The sequence below is a fragment of the Sinocyclocheilus grahami genome, unplaced genomic scaffold, assembly GCF_001515645.1.
Source record: "Sinocyclocheilus grahami isolate Dianchi unplaced genomic scaffold, SAMN03320097.WGS_v1.1 scaffold126.1, whole genome shotgun sequence".
Lineage (NCBI taxonomy): Eukaryota > Metazoa > Chordata > Actinopteri > Cypriniformes > Cyprinidae > Sinocyclocheilus > Sinocyclocheilus grahami.
The window spans coordinates 4182665-4198495 of NW_015505305.1; the positions used below are offsets into that span (position 1 = coordinate 4182665).

General features: G+C 35.8%; 1 protein-coding gene across 1 annotated transcript in view; it reads right to left on the reverse strand.

Moving 5' to 3' along the window:
• Window positions 1-15831, reverse strand: part of LOC107590311 (guanine nucleotide exchange factor VAV3-like) — a 70881-nt gene that overhangs the window by 14304 nt on the left and 40746 nt on the right. Inside the window, exons 6-12 of the mRNA XM_016279019.1 lie at window positions 13087-13155; window positions 11018-11127; window positions 8435-8536; window positions 7810-7907; window positions 6994-7016; window positions 6343-6376; window positions 3195-3325 (exon numbers count right to left, since the gene is read on the reverse strand). Of these exons, the coding sequence (XP_016134505.1) occupies window positions 3195-3325; window positions 6343-6376; window positions 6994-7016; window positions 7810-7907; window positions 8435-8536; window positions 11018-11127; window positions 13087-13155 (567 nt within the window). The remainder of the gene's footprint in view (window positions 1-3194; window positions 3326-6342; window positions 6377-6993; window positions 7017-7809; window positions 7908-8434; window positions 8537-11017; window positions 11128-13086; window positions 13156-15831) is intronic.

Here is a 15831-nt window from a genome sequence, read left to right on the forward strand (position 1 = left end):
CGTGGTTCGGAGGTTAGATGCGTACATATGAACTGGCGGGACATAAGCAAACACACTTGCTGCACGTCGCATAAAACATTCAAAAATGTCAATATGTGGGAGTAAGAGAAGAGCAGACATATGGATAAATCTGACGGCGCAAGAGAGAACTCAATTCTGTCTGGTTTTCTGAGCGCAGACACTGAAGCATACACACAAGGAAAGCACGTCTCAGCACGCGAGTACTCTTTCGTGTCGCATGAATGGAGAATTACACACAAAATTATGTTGAAAATTCTGTTTTGATGAGTATTCACGTAAACACAGTTGATTACGTCTTAAGCTAACGTAAAGAGCAGGGAGAACGTGTATCAGTACATTGCATCCATTGCAGCTGTGCATTCAGTTTTAAAGGGATAGCAGCCTAATTTAGTTGCTATTGTCCGAGTCATTGATGTTAATCAAGCAATAAAAGAAAGACAGAAAATCACGCACTGCTCTTGACTTAAAAACTTTAGTAGCCCTAAAGATTAATCTAAATGTATTTATCGAAATAAATATGTCTGCTTGAAAGAATGAAGAATATGGTAAACAAGTTGCTATAAAGAATGCATAATTAGCCTATATAACCATTAATATTTCATTAAAAAGAAGACCATGTTCTTGTTCTTTATGAGAAGTGGTTTTATTTAATTTTAACATAAAGGCATGCTGTGTGTCACCGCAGTTAAATCGGTGTCTATCATGATAAAGCCTTAATATCAAACCTATATAATGAGTTTAATAAAAAATAATAAATGGTTAATAAATGCATTACACTGTAACTAAACCCATTAGATTTTAGACTAAATCTAGTCTAAAACTAAAAACAATTCAGATGACTAAAATATGGCTAAAACTAAATGCCATTTTAGTTAAAAGACTATGACTAAAACTAAATCAAAATTTGCTGTCAAAATTAACACTGCTGAGAGTGAATATATTTTCAGCAAACCCTCATTTTTTTGTGAACTATTCCTTTAAATAATAAGACATTTAGGGTAAAAATTTAGACGGTAGATGTTAACATGCTCATGCAAAAGCAATGAAAAGCAAAAGGTTTGTAGTATCAAAATGTAATTTAATAAAGTGATAGTATGTCTCAATTCCAGTACACAGTCTTTCCCATCATCCCAAAAGTACCTACTTTTAGTGTAAAATATAAGTATGGGAAGCAAATCTGCAGAGAGAGAAAGTACACTCAATCTGCTCAGCAAATCTGCATGTTTACCTAATTGACAAATCATTTATATACAGCTGCTTCCGATACAGCTGTCACTGATATAACAACAATTGATGGCTCTCAGGCCCAAAGTGCCAGTAATGCTCGGATCTTTCTCTTCCTCCTCCTCAGATGGTCTTCCAGGGAGATGTAGAAAGTGTATTTCTGTCTCATCTACCTCTTCCTTGAACAAATTTGATTTGTAAGTGGATCCTTAAGCACACCCACCCACCCCCCACCACAATGCATTTAGTGCATTGACATTTTATCAGCACTCATGATGCCGCCCCACTATTGGTTGTTGCTCAGATAAGGGCTTAATAATGATTAAACTCATAACCCTGTTAGATCAAACAGATGGCAACCAAAGGCCCAAATGAAATTACAGTGAGTGATTATGTTTGTCAGGCACCAGAGCGGCAATAATTGTCTCCGGGTTACCACGGCTACGAGGGCTCTGATCGTCCTTTGCTCCGTCCGGAGCTGCCGCGGGACGCTGGATATTATGAGGTCTCAGGTGACACGGGCGGTGTAATTTTGCATGAGTTCAAATGGAATAAATCAACTTCCGGGTGCATGGGACAGCTGGGAGTTCGGAGCCTGCAGCAGACGGCAGTCTTAGAATCAGGCAGAACGAGATTAACATGTTAAAACAGGGCTGTGGAGAAGCATCCTGGACAGCTGGACCCGTCTGATGGAGAGGGATGTAGGGGCATTCGAGTGTGTGCCAGGCTCTGCCAATTCTCTGGCTCTGTGGACAATTATTGGCTGGTTTCCTCATAGCCTTGGCATGTAAATAACCAGAGCAAGAAGAGTGGGCATCAAGATGGACAGCATGGGCTTTTCTGTCCCTTCCCAGAAGAACAAGAAACTTAATTTTCTGTAAAGTTGCTTTGCAACGATTTGTATCGTAAAAAGCGCTATACAAATAAACTTGAATTGAATTGAATTGAACATTTTATTGCTCAAAATTTGCACTTTCATAGTTCAAGGAATAAAATTACTCAATTGTTTCAAATTTGTCTCAGGTGTGCCTCCTTAAGAGTATTAAACGTTACACAAATAAGACAAAAAAAGAAAATTATTTGTAGAATTTGCAATTTGAAATCTACTTTTGACTTCTTATTTATTATTATTATTATTATTTTGAAAAGTTGTGTGACACTGGAGACTCACTAGTCTTTTTTTTATCACAGGAGTTCACATTCAGAGTGTTTTGAACAAAATGACTAAAACTAAAAGTAAAACTCAAAATAAAAAAAATAAAAAATAAAAGCTAATTAAAAATGTTAATAAATACTGGTTTATACTTTGATTGTTATGCCACAGCCACAAATCTGCTGCATGCTAGTCACTTTCACTTTTTCATTGTAGAGAGCAACTGATTGAGCCAAAAAAATTAATAAATATATATATGTATATATTTTGATTAGTTTTCCAGGCAGAGAAAGACTGTAAACTAAATGAATATTTCTGCTATGTTTAGGAACACATTGAGACAAAAATACACTTATATGCTGAGGTTTACAGGAAAGTGATTAGCATTGTACTCCGAGAAAGAGTTAATCATTAATCTGAATCTATTTTAGTGATTTTCTTTTGTGGGGCTCATGTCAGAGCACTGCATGTGCACCAACACCTATCAAATGACAACATGACAAATAAAATCTGTCGTCAAGCGTGTGTCTGCTCTCTGGGCGTTGTGCTGGTCTGTGTTGTTTTTGTATGGCTATGAAACCTAACTCACAACAGCTTTCTTGTGTTGACAAAGGGTTGGATTAGTTAGCATTTCCCAGCGAGTCACACTTAGCAAAGCATAACAACACAGCCGCTCGGCCTTTGCCACAAACACGAGCGGCAATCAATTAGCAGCTAAATGAGTGCTAGCGTCATTCCTGCAGGGCTGTATGACTTGAAATGTTTATTTAAGCTGTGAGATGTAAAACTGTCTCACCTTCCACCAACGGCTACGGACGTTTGCCTCTATCACTTCAATGATGTCACCAACCTGGATGTTAAGCGGTGGGCTACACAGGGGGCTCGGAACCCCGTAATAATTACGGATGACCTGCATCTTAGGTAGATCTAAAAAAAAAAAAAATTTGTTAAAATATTATATATGTGTGTGTGTGTGTGTGTGTGTTCATCTATATCACTAACATGTGTACTGAACTTTGACAGAGTGTCATTACTGCATGTTTTGACACTCTGCCACATAAAGAACAGGTTTATGTACGTGATGCTGTGATCGTAAATCACCACAGGTGACAGCAGAATCACGTCAGTACATCATTAAAAACGTCAGCAAGCTTTAAATCTAGCATATAAAATAAGTAAAATAGAAAACAAAATTATTTTATGCATATAAAATAAGCATAAAATATATGCTATAAAATAGCATATAAAATACATTTTAAAGAAATAAAATAAGTTTAAGTACTAAGATTACTAAAATAAAACAACAAATTATAAATCGAAGCTAAATAGAAATATATAAAAATATATAATATAATAATAGAAATATAATAGAAATGACAAAAGCACAAAATTAATAAAATGTAAACTCAAATTAAAATAAAACTGAAAATAAATTCAAGTAAGTTATGTAAGTCATGTAAAGAATAAGTTCAAGCTGAAGAACTAAAATTACTAAAGTAAAACTGAAAGAAATATAAATGAAAGTTAAATAGAAATATTAAAAAGTAAAAACTAGCAGAGCACAATAAAAATAATAAAAATAAAACTAATTCAAATTATTAATAAAAAGTCTGTAATATTAACAGGTCATCTGCAGCATCCTCCACAAACCAGCATTCAAAAGTGTAGCTGGCCTTTTTACGCAATTTCATGTAAGTTTTAGTGAATCAAATACTAAAAACTGAAAGTTCTAAGTACTAAAATGACTAAAGTAAAACCGGGGGGGAAAAAGAAGTAAATAGATATATAAAAAACTAATAAAAATTACAAAAAGCACATTACAAAATTTGTAAAACTAAAAAATTGAAAAAAGAAAACATACAAACAAAAGCTCATTAAAAAAAATAAATAAATAAAAAGTCTGTAATATTCATAGGCAGTCTGTTGTATCCTCTACCACCTTCAAAACTGTAGCTGGCCTTTTTCACTATTCCTTCATCGTTTTAGTGAATCGGATACTAAAGCAAAAGCTAAAATAAACCATGCCTCAGGAGACAATTCATTCTTGGCAAATTCCCCCCTAGAGTTACGAAGACCAGCTGACCACAAACGTCAGATGTTCAGTCTGGCTATTACTCTAATTAGTATTAAGACATTTTTCTTTTCCATTCAAGTAATTGGACACAACAGGTCTGGCGCCGCGGGCAGAACTGTGCCGAGTGGACAGTCGTTCAGACGCTCCAGTGAGCTATGAATGAGTGTGTTTGTGTGCGCGGGGCTGCTTTGTTGAAGGGTCAATAGTGATGGTCTCAGCTGGTTGCTGCAGCTCTATATATTCTGCCGTTCTGATGATGAGAGGCGAGTGTAGACTCTCTTAAAGCAACCAGCTGTGGCTGAATCCTTCCAGCCCAGCAGATCACCCAGGCCTTGGGCTTCCAAGCACAGCTGGCTGTCTTTGAAGACACTTTTAAAACAGTGTGAGCATGTGCTTCTCTGTAGGGAAGCATCTTGCTGGCATGCTATGCTAAGAACCTTTGTGCACAAGGGCAAAGAGTCAGAACCAATAAACACGAAAATGCATTTCTGCATCAGAATAGCTCATGAAAAGGTCTCCTAAATGTGCTAAAAGATAACAAAACAGCATGTTTTAGAGTTTACAGAAAAAAAGAGCTCACTTTAACACACCTCTCATCAAAAAGGAACACTATTTGAGGTATCATTCATGCACAAAGATTGCACATGGAATAAAACAATTCAGCTGAAATGAACAAATGTTGTTTTGCAGTAAGGCTGTTTTTGATGAAGACAAATCTAGCGGTGCTGAACAGGCAGGAAGGAACTACTTAAATTCAAAAGCAGAGATTCCCATGACAGCAAACACTACACAAAGACCTTCTCTCACCATAACTAATGAATCTACGACCCCAATATTGTGCGGGATCGGGAGGCCTCTCACGGAACCTGTAACCCAGGTAGACCTCACAGGTATTGATCAACCTATCAATGGCGCAGTGAAAACACATTACAGATAATGTGGCCCTCTTAATGACAGACTGATGGGTGGAACGACTGCTGCTGAACACTAGTGCAGATGGAGATTGAGCATGGAGATGGAGATTGAGGTGGTGGAAATCTTGCATTTCTGTAAGGACTGCCGTGCAAAAACAATGAGCGGAGTTTCAGGACATTTACAATCTGCAAACCAAATGTATGTATATATGTCTGTGTGTGTGTACTGCCTATGCTAATAGTTTAAATTGAAGGTCAGGGAAGCTAACGATTTTGAACTGAAGAAGCTCTCCACAGCTTAAGACACACATAATACGATTACATTTCGTGAATCTACACTGGATGAAGTGGGTTAAGTATTTTGGACTAAAGGGTTGTGGTAAATATAGACTGGATTGTCTAGTAAGGGCCTATCTATGCAAACAAAGCTAAACAATAGAGCTACAGTGGTTAAATCTTTTCCCGCTCATATCTGACACTAAGACCTGGTTACGTGCATGAGCTTGCCTTAACAGCAAACAACAACACTACGGCTCAATGACTCCAGACTAAAAATACACAATTTAGCACAGATTGAGGAAGTATGTAATGTACAAGACTATGCATGTTTTGTAAGCATGATGAAAACCCCACAGCCATAGCAATGACGAAAATACCCATTTCAGTGCAGCACATGCCAGACTGTGAATTACAGGAACAATTCACTCAAAAATGAGAATTCAGTCATTATATTATCACCTTCATGTCATTCCAAACCTAATCGCTGTTAGTAAAAGGTTGCATCTTTTATTGAAAATAGCTTCAAAATCATCCTTTTGTGATCCACTGACAAAAATAACAGCAAGCTGGTTTGTAACAACATGAGGGTGAATGAATAATTGCATAATTGTCATGTTTGGGTGAGCTCTCCTTTTAAGAATGCAAAATGTGACTGATTGTGTGTGCTCACTATTTACCTGCGTCTCCTCCATGACAGGGTGTTTTTCCAATCTGTAATCAAAGTAAATAAATCACATGATTCATACTGTTGCCAAACACAGACATTGCAATGCATTAATGATTTGATGATCAAGTAAAACTTTGTGCAAACACACAATCTCATCATTAATTTTTGACAAGTAAACAGTTTGTCACACTACTGCACAAAAACACGTTCATCCTGTAACATTTCTACAAAGATGGAGAATTTCCTCCATGCAATTTACCATCAGTGTTGAACTGCACTCTGGGCAAATTGCATGTCAATATCCTTATTACATGCTATATAAATTACTTTGGGATTGTTATTGCAAAATGATGACCGTGCAATTAATAAAACTGATGTGCAATTAAATAAATGCACAATCCATAATGCATATATCACTCTAAACTGCATGAACTCTGGGCTAGAAACAATCTCATAATGTTTCCCCATAAATAGTGCATCAAGCTTTAATAAAGTAATATTTCTTCAATAACAATTCCATGAATAATGTTGCAGCAACTTTAAAATGCATTGTAAGAGAATTTTCCATAGTACTAATTTTAAATGGTAATCAATAGGAGTAAATAAGACCCTGAAGGGCAGAACTAGATTCAAAAGGAACAAAAAGGAACAAAAACCTCACCTGAGATCCGAGAGAGCTGGAATCTGCAAGAATTTTGAAGACAGGCATTGTTAGAGTCAATCTACACTTTCAGACGAACACAATGTACAGACGCTGTCATTAGAGTGTGTGGAACATGTTATGCTGTGAACCTTTACGATTTGTTTTGCTATGCTGCAGGTACCTGACAGCTGTGCGAGCTAAATTGACATGAGGGGCCGGACTACATGGAGTTATGCACCAGGAGCCAGTCTCATTGGCTCCTGAGGGAGAGGCCGGGCCTGTACTTGGAGTGTACAGTGAACTTTGTCCTGTTGCACTAGTGTTAATGAATTGTATGAATGTATTAAATAACGCTACACTCTTATTGCTAGTTGAATGCACAATCAAATTACCTAATGGGACATGGGATGTGCAGAACTGATGGGAGTTTAGAGAGAGCTCAGCTGTGCATAAAAATGGGAACAAGGAAATTCTGCGGCAGCCCTGACTAATGCCTAGAACAATAAGAGCTGGCACTGTTGGCAGGCGCACACACACACACATACATCATGGGTTCAAGAAGCCAACCAAGCCTGTTTGTCTGTTTGTCATCACACGTCACACTTTTCTATGTGGCCTAGGTTGTTATTAGGAATCTCTGCATGTTGACAGCTTTTATTACCCTGTCTGTTACACTACAGTGTAGGTCAATCATTAGCGTACAGCAAGGTAAGACATCACATAACGCTGAAACATGAGCCAGAGGCTCCAGCGCAGCTCTGCAAATAGAGGCTTCATAATGTGCATGCACAGAAATTGCTAGAAAGAGTATGTTGTGTTGAATGCGGGGCTCACCAGCACTGCTTTTGACACAGACGTCCACCCTACCAAGACACTCCTTATGGGCGCCAGCACCACATTTGGAGCAGCGGTACCCTTGATAGAAGACTCCTCTGAGAAAATGATCAATAAATAGAATGATGGATAGATGAAACAATATATGGATAGATATATAGAACAATAAATAGAATGATGGAACAACAGACAGTATGACAGAACGACAGAGCGAAAGAGCGACAGACAGACAGACAGACAGACATATAGATAGATAGATAGATTAGATAGATAGATAGATAGATAGATAGATAGATGATAGATAGATAGATAGATAGATAGATAGATAGATAGATAGATAGATAGATAGATAGATAGATAGATAGATAGATAGATAGATTTTTCATTACACAACTATTCAGGAATGATCTACAAGTTTTTAGCCACACCCACATACTCTACTATGATTTGGACCATATAAGCATCCATCAATTCTGAAATCACTGAAGTGATGATGATACATACACTTGATTTACCTCTGTCACTCTCTTTCCCTCTCTCACTTCTCTAGGTGCATAATCGATCTCATTAAGGTGCATTAATGTGTAGTCTGTGTCATTTCACAAAGCCTCTATGGTGAGCTCACCTCAGCAGCATTTCACACGAGCTGCAGGATGTGGTCGTCTCAAAAGTGTGCATTCGGAACTCATGGAAATTACTTTTCCCGCTCTCTGGACAGATGTTCGATCTGTTGAGACAGAAAGAGAGAGAGAAAGTGGGTGTTAAAAACAAGTCCTTTTTGCATAACCATTACTCATGAACACAGAACTGCTCGTTTCCATCTGTCGCCCTGCTCCCGCCATCCAATCAGCTGTGAATTTCTCTTAAGACACATAAGGGTAACTAGATATTTGCATTTTCTGAAGAAAAAAAAAAGTTGCGAACATGTTCAATGTCAATGCCACAAAGCTAGGATGCTACTTGAATCTCTGAACGTACTGCACATACTATAAAACATATTTAAAATGACATTTCGAAGTATATTCAAACTAATGTTTTGTTTTATTATATTATGTAGTAAGGTAGATAATGTTCTCGATTTTGAAATAAATTGATTTATAAATTGTTATTGAAGACACAGGAATAAATTACATTTTAAAATCATTTAACATAGAAAGCAATAGTGATGCTGTTTTAGTGTGCACTACTAATTACAGCATCAGCTGGGCAGGAGTCATAATGCCGTCTATGGAACTATTACTGTTTTATAATCCAAAACCCTCCACCCCCTTTCTGTTTTTCCATCTCTATCTCATCCAATAACCCTTGAGCGGTGAGTGCCCTTATAATAAAGGCGTAAACAAATGACGAACAGATGAGAGAGCTGTCTGTGCGTGCTGATGTCATGTCATTAGCGCTCGGTAACAGCACTGATATCCAATCAGCTTTCAGCCGCAGACTGATCTGATGACACATGACAGAGAGAAAGTGTGCACTGACTCACCACTGTTCTCCAGAATTAATGAGCCCTTCAGATAAATCTGTTAAAAACAAGTTATCTAATTAATCAGAGCCCTGTCTCCTGTCTTTGGTGCATTACAGTTTTTTTCTCTCGCCTTATCCCAAGCGTTTTTTTCGTGGATGTGCCCTTTTTGGATATGCATGACATCTGAAATTTGGAAGATTACTTGACTGATGGTTTATTGCAGTTTTCATCTGCATTTTACTGATTGTTGCTGTCAACAGCCAGGAATTATAAATATATTTTCTCACTCTCTTTCTCTCTTTTTTTCTCATAGGTACGCAGTGGGATCACTTATTGCCTAGTATTTCATAATACAAAGATTTACTTAAATCTGACTCTCCTAAGAATAGTAAATGGAATCAAATTAAAGTGAAGGAAGATAAAACGCATCTGGATGTGTATAAATTAAAAGGGAAATATCATAGAAAACAGGATTTCTTTTGCACTTTTGAAATAAAAGAATTTGATACACCATGTAGACATATTCTAATGTGCAACATGACATCAGAACCCACCCATTTGTTTCTGTTTTTAACATGTAGAAATGTTTAAAGCATGGTATTTGAACAAAAATAGCTTGTTTAAAGGAACAGTTCACCCAAATAAATGACAACTGTTCAATTATTTGCTCATCCTCATGTTGTTTCAGATCCATGCAAATTTTGAATAATAAACTGGTCACTATTTTCCATAAAACTACAATAAATAAAGCATCAAAAAGAATTAAAGTACCATAAAATGAACATAAATGTGGTCCATGTGCTAGATTCCAAGTCTTCTGAAGTCATATGATAGTTTTAAGTGACTCTGTATTTCCAATTTGTGACAGTTGATACAGTTAGGACTCAGCTGATACAGTTTACAAACTGAAAGATTCGTTCAGAAAGCAGATTGATCAGGTTAAACTCACTTACTCAATGATTCAGTCCCAGTGATTACCGAGTTCTTAAGTTAAAGATTATCAATGAATAACACCTTTGTTATTGAAATTGGAGTCTGTTTGTCACACAAAGCAATCATATGGCTTTTTAAGATGTGAAACATAGTGCACAAGTCGTATGGGCCACTTTTATTATTATACTTTTGCAGAGCAATTTTTTTAAGCTTGAAAGCTCCTGTCCCTATTCAATTTTACTGCAAGTGGAAACACAATCATTCTTTATTTGTGTTCCACTGCAGAAAGAAAGCCATACAGGTTTGGAACAACATGCGGGTCATGAATTAAACATTTCAGTGAGCTATCCCTGTAAAGATCAGAGAGAGGGTGAAAAAACGGTCATACAACACTAAATTACAACTTTTTTTTGGTGCAAGAAACATTATAAGTGGACTTTAAGGATATAAATACCTGTTGCAAAAGTGCCGAATATATCTTTTTTAAAACAACCAAACTAACTAAAAGAAAAAGACTTGGTATATACTAGTCTATCTGCAAAACTGAACCAACCACTCTGATGGAATGAAAACAATTTGGGTCACATGTTTTATAAGGTACACTGCTGCAAAAATGCTTGGCTAAGCAAGTCTGTCCTCATTACTGCATTTGTTCTGTAGTAAAAAATAAACACTAATGGTGTTTTAGTCTTGAATCAGGGCCAGGACATACTGTCGTAGCTAAATCATGCTTTTGTGTCTGTTGTCAAGACAGATAACAAACCTGAAAAACAAGTGCAGAGCTTCAGAGACAACAAAAGACACACTCACAATGCCATGCCAAACTGCTCCAGCCATTTCTTCTTTAGTTCCTTGGTTTTAAAGAAGAACTCAAAGCCATTTTGACCCTGATTGTGTGTGAGGTAGAATCCGTGACACCACTGGAAGAGAAAGAGAAGGCAAGAACATCCATTTTTTAAATGCAAAACACACACATGCACAGATAAAGCGAAGACAAACACCGTCTTAAAGCCGTTTGAAGACGCTCTAACAAGGATGAGAGTACAAAGCTCTGTTTGTAGACCACATGATGGTGCGAGGGGGTCACTATTGTTTATGCAAGACTGACGAAATGTTATTATCAAATCTAGCAGGGTCATCCTGTTATCGTCTGTTGGCATTGTGTTGACGTTTACATCATATTGCAACTGATGTAGATATTGACTTCACTGAACAAGTGGATCAGATTTCATCACTCGAAAGAAATGACAGTGTGGACAGTCGGATTTGAAAAACAAACATCTTTTTTGTGTGCAATGTGAACAAAAGCATAGAGAATGCAGCTCAATAAGCTGTTACGCATCTGGACTCGAGGCCTGTCTGTCTGAAAGTACTCGATTAATGAACAGCAAGGGATTTGACTGGAAAAATTAGATTTTGAAAGCCTCTATGGCCTGGCATTAACATGCTTTTTGTATGCGAATATTATGAACACTACCGTTCAAAGGTTTAGGCCCCCTTTTTCATATTTTTCAAATCTATTATGTTCACCAAGGGTGCATTTATTTGATTAAAAAAATACAGTAAATACAGTAATATTGCAAAATATTCTTAAACTCTTATTAAACTCTTTCTATTTTAAAATATTTTTAAAATGTAATTTATTTGTGTGATGGCAAAGCTGAATTTTCAGCATCATTACTCCAGTCTTCAGTGTCACATGATCCTTCAGAAATAATTCTAATATGCTACTCAAAAAAACATTCTTTATTATCAATGTTAAAAACAGTTTTGCTGCTTAATATTTTTTTACGATTCTTTGATGAGCATTGAGCATTCAAAAGAATAGCATTTGAATTAGAAATGATTTGCAACATTATAAATCGGTTTACTGTCACATCTAATCAAATTAATGCATCCTTGAAATGAGAGATATGTTAAATAACTTAAAAAAAATAATAATAATAAATTGCTGAGTAGATCATGTGAGGTGATCACAAGAATGCAGTATCTGTTTTTTTTTTTTTGTAATATAATAAAAAGCAAATACCTCCAAATTTGGGATTTTTTTCACTCATATTATTATTAGCCAGGACTCTGATCGCTTAAATGAACAAGAACACCTTCTCTCAACAAGTCGGACAATTTGAGGCATCATCATTCACAAAAGTACCCTAGAGTAACCCTAATAATAATAGTGATGTTTACATTGCATATGTTTACCAGCATCATTTCTCAATAAAACTCTTTCTTAAGTAAAGATCATGTTCCATGAAGATATTTTGTAAATTTCCTACCGTAAATATATCAAAACTTAATTTTTGATTAGTAATATGCATTGCTAAAGACTTCACTTGGACAACTTTAAAAGTGATTTTCTCAATATTTTGATTTTTTTTGCACCCTCAGATTCCAGATTGTCAAATAGTTATATCTCGGCCAAATATTGTCCGATCCTAACAAACCATACATCAATTGAAAACTTGTTTATTCAGCCTTCAGATGGTGTATAAATCTAAATTTTGAAAAATTGACACTTAAGACTGGTTTTGTGTTTTGAAATTGAAATTTCAAAAATGTTTGAAATTGAATACATTTTATTGTAATATAGTTGGATATAATGCAACATTTCATTTTGGACAATGTCCCTCAATCTAGTTTGATTTCATATTAAAAATTTGGGTAATTCTGGTATAAACTATACAATAATGGGGAGCTAAATGTGTGTATGAGAGCAAAAAGCAAGGTGTAGGTGTCAGGCGAAGACTGTAAAAGGCTCAATGTGTCATTTTATGGTTCATATGAGCGCTCACACTGGTCCAGACTTCTCAGTGGACCACTATCCAGAAGTCCCTGCAACACACAGCTTATGAAATGGACATTCAAAACAGTCAACTCACCTTCATGGCGTCCAGCGCTTGCCGTAAATTACTCTTGTCTGTGCCATCATGGGTGTGTTTCACCAGTTCCTGTCAGGAAGAAAGCGGGATATGAGATGGCTGAGTATTCACGGCCCGTGTCTCAGTGTCTTATTATCACCAGATGATGATGAACACAGCAGACAGTCAGATGTACAGGAGCGAAGCCATGTTGGAGGACATCTGTCACTCTCGCACGCTCTCATAACTCCTACTCATCACCGTGCAGATTGTTTACCAACAATTCAGAGGGAAAATTTACATAGAAGTCATCTGAAATATAACGTCATGCTCTAGTGTTTTGAATTCAGATGACACAAGTAATTGCGTTATATCAGGGTGATAATTTGTCTTAAAATAAAATAAAAAAATGTTGTCTTCATATGATTTGAAAAACAAAAATAGCTAAATTATTGGCCTGGCATTTTTTTTATCACTTAAATATTTGCTACATGAGCAGTACATAAACCTTCAAAAATAAATCACAAAAATTATTCCTCCAAAACACTCCTATTATACATTCCCTGGCAATTATAGTTGATAGCAAAACTATACACTAATGTTTAAAATTACATTTAATGAATTAAAATGAAATTAATAAATATACTAACCAAGGAATTGAACCCAGGAGGAAATGTTTTTATGGGATTTCCTATATTTAATATTAGTTGAGCAGGATTGTGTGTTAATAAAGTTTAATAAACCTGTAATAAGTTACTTCACAGGTTACATAAAAATATTTTTAATTGATTTTACATGTATATTCATCAATTTCTACAAAAAAAACAGGAGGCTAAGGCTAAAAAAATAAAATAAAATAAAATAAAAGTGATAATGGGGTAAGCATTAGAATACAATGATAATAGAAACATACACAGAGTGGCATGCCTTCCTATCTTTCTCTTTTGGCCACACACACACACACAATCTGAAATAATATCCCAACCTGCATCGCAGGTTCAAGAATTGAAATGAGAAGCAAAATGTTTTTGTGGGGTTGAAATTGCCTTCCTGCTCCAGGATGAAGTAAACAAGACATCTGGGCCAGTCTGTAGGATAAGGGAGGGTGCTATGAATGTCCTGATAAATGGCTTCCTTTTGGCCTAAGAGATATATTGCCATCCAGCACAAGCCAAATCCCCTGTGTCAGTCAAGCTGAACCTGCGCATTATTATCAGCAGAAAGACGGACATCACCTTATTTTTCATTCTCACTTCCTTCTGCCCTCACACAGCGAGAGAGAGAGAGATAGAGACAGAGAAAGGAGGTATGACACTAACACAGAGATTACTGCAGAAATAAAATGCAGCCAATCTCTTATCCAATAGTTTGCAGAATTCCAGGAGAATATCATTCAATGTGATTTCACAGGCCAGCATCGCAGTATTGTAATGTCTGGTCCACTTTGTACCTTTTTATGTCCAATAACTACCCAATTGTTCAAACTCTGCTCAAGATTTGTTGCATCACAGTTGCTCTTCACCAACTTCTGGTTGCTTTGTTGCTGTCATACAATATTACCACTTTAAACTGATATTTATTGCCTTAGCTCATAAAATGCATCACTGTAACTTTTACATCCTGATTTACAACCATTACTTTGACAACCCCTTCTTAGTACGGTTACAGTAAAAAATATGATTTTCAAAATCTGGGCATATACTATCATTCAAAAGTTTGGAGTCGGTAAAATTGTTTTAAGGCTTTTGGAAGAAGTCTCATGCTCACCAAGGCATTTATTTGATTAAAAAAAACAGTTAAAACAGTAATATAGTGAAATAGTATTACAATTTAAAATAACTGTTTAATATGTGATAACAAAGCTGAATTTTCAGCAGCCATTACTCCACTCTTCAGTGTTACATGAACCTTTCATGGTTACTACTGTAACCTATTAAAAACACTGTTGTCCATTAAAATTAAACTAAAATAAAATTGAATATAAACATTCTAAACTTAAACTAAATGTAAATTAGAAATGTTGCCTTGTCAACTTACTAAAAAAAGTTTAAGTTGAGGCACTAAAATTGGAACTGGAAATAACTAAAAACTAAAACTACAATAAAAATAACTTCAACATATATTTGAAAAACAAAAGCTAATAAAAATTACAAAAGTGCATAACAAAATTACTAAAAATTAAAATATGAAATGAAAAAAGAAAATAAAAGCTACTTCAAATTGATTTCCTTCAGAAATTCTGGCTCAGGAAACATTTTTCATTATTTTCAATGTTGAAAACACTTGTGCTGCTTAATATTTCTGTGGAAACTATTATTAAAAAAATTTCGGAAATTGTTGAATAGAAAGTGCAAAGAAGAGCATTTATTTGAAATAAATGTATTTGCAAATGTAAAAGTTTAATAATAGTATTAATTTATTATCCCCCCCAAAAAATTTATGTAAAAATAAAGAAGTACAAAAATAAATAATCATTTTGCATAAAATGAAGAATAATTATTTAAGATTATTTAATTTAAATATATAAAGATTAGAATCTGTCATAATAGATTAGTTATGAATTTTGATTATAACTCATTATGTAAATCTGGTTTGCTCTTTCTCTCACTGGCCAAGGCTTCCTCCAGCAGAGCAAAGAGCAGAGAAAGACAGTCTGTTACACGCTAGCCTGCTCTCCAGAGGGGCAGCAGACAGACAGACAGACAGACACTCTATCTGCGCTGCCTGCCTCTCTCTCACACACACACACACACACACACACACATT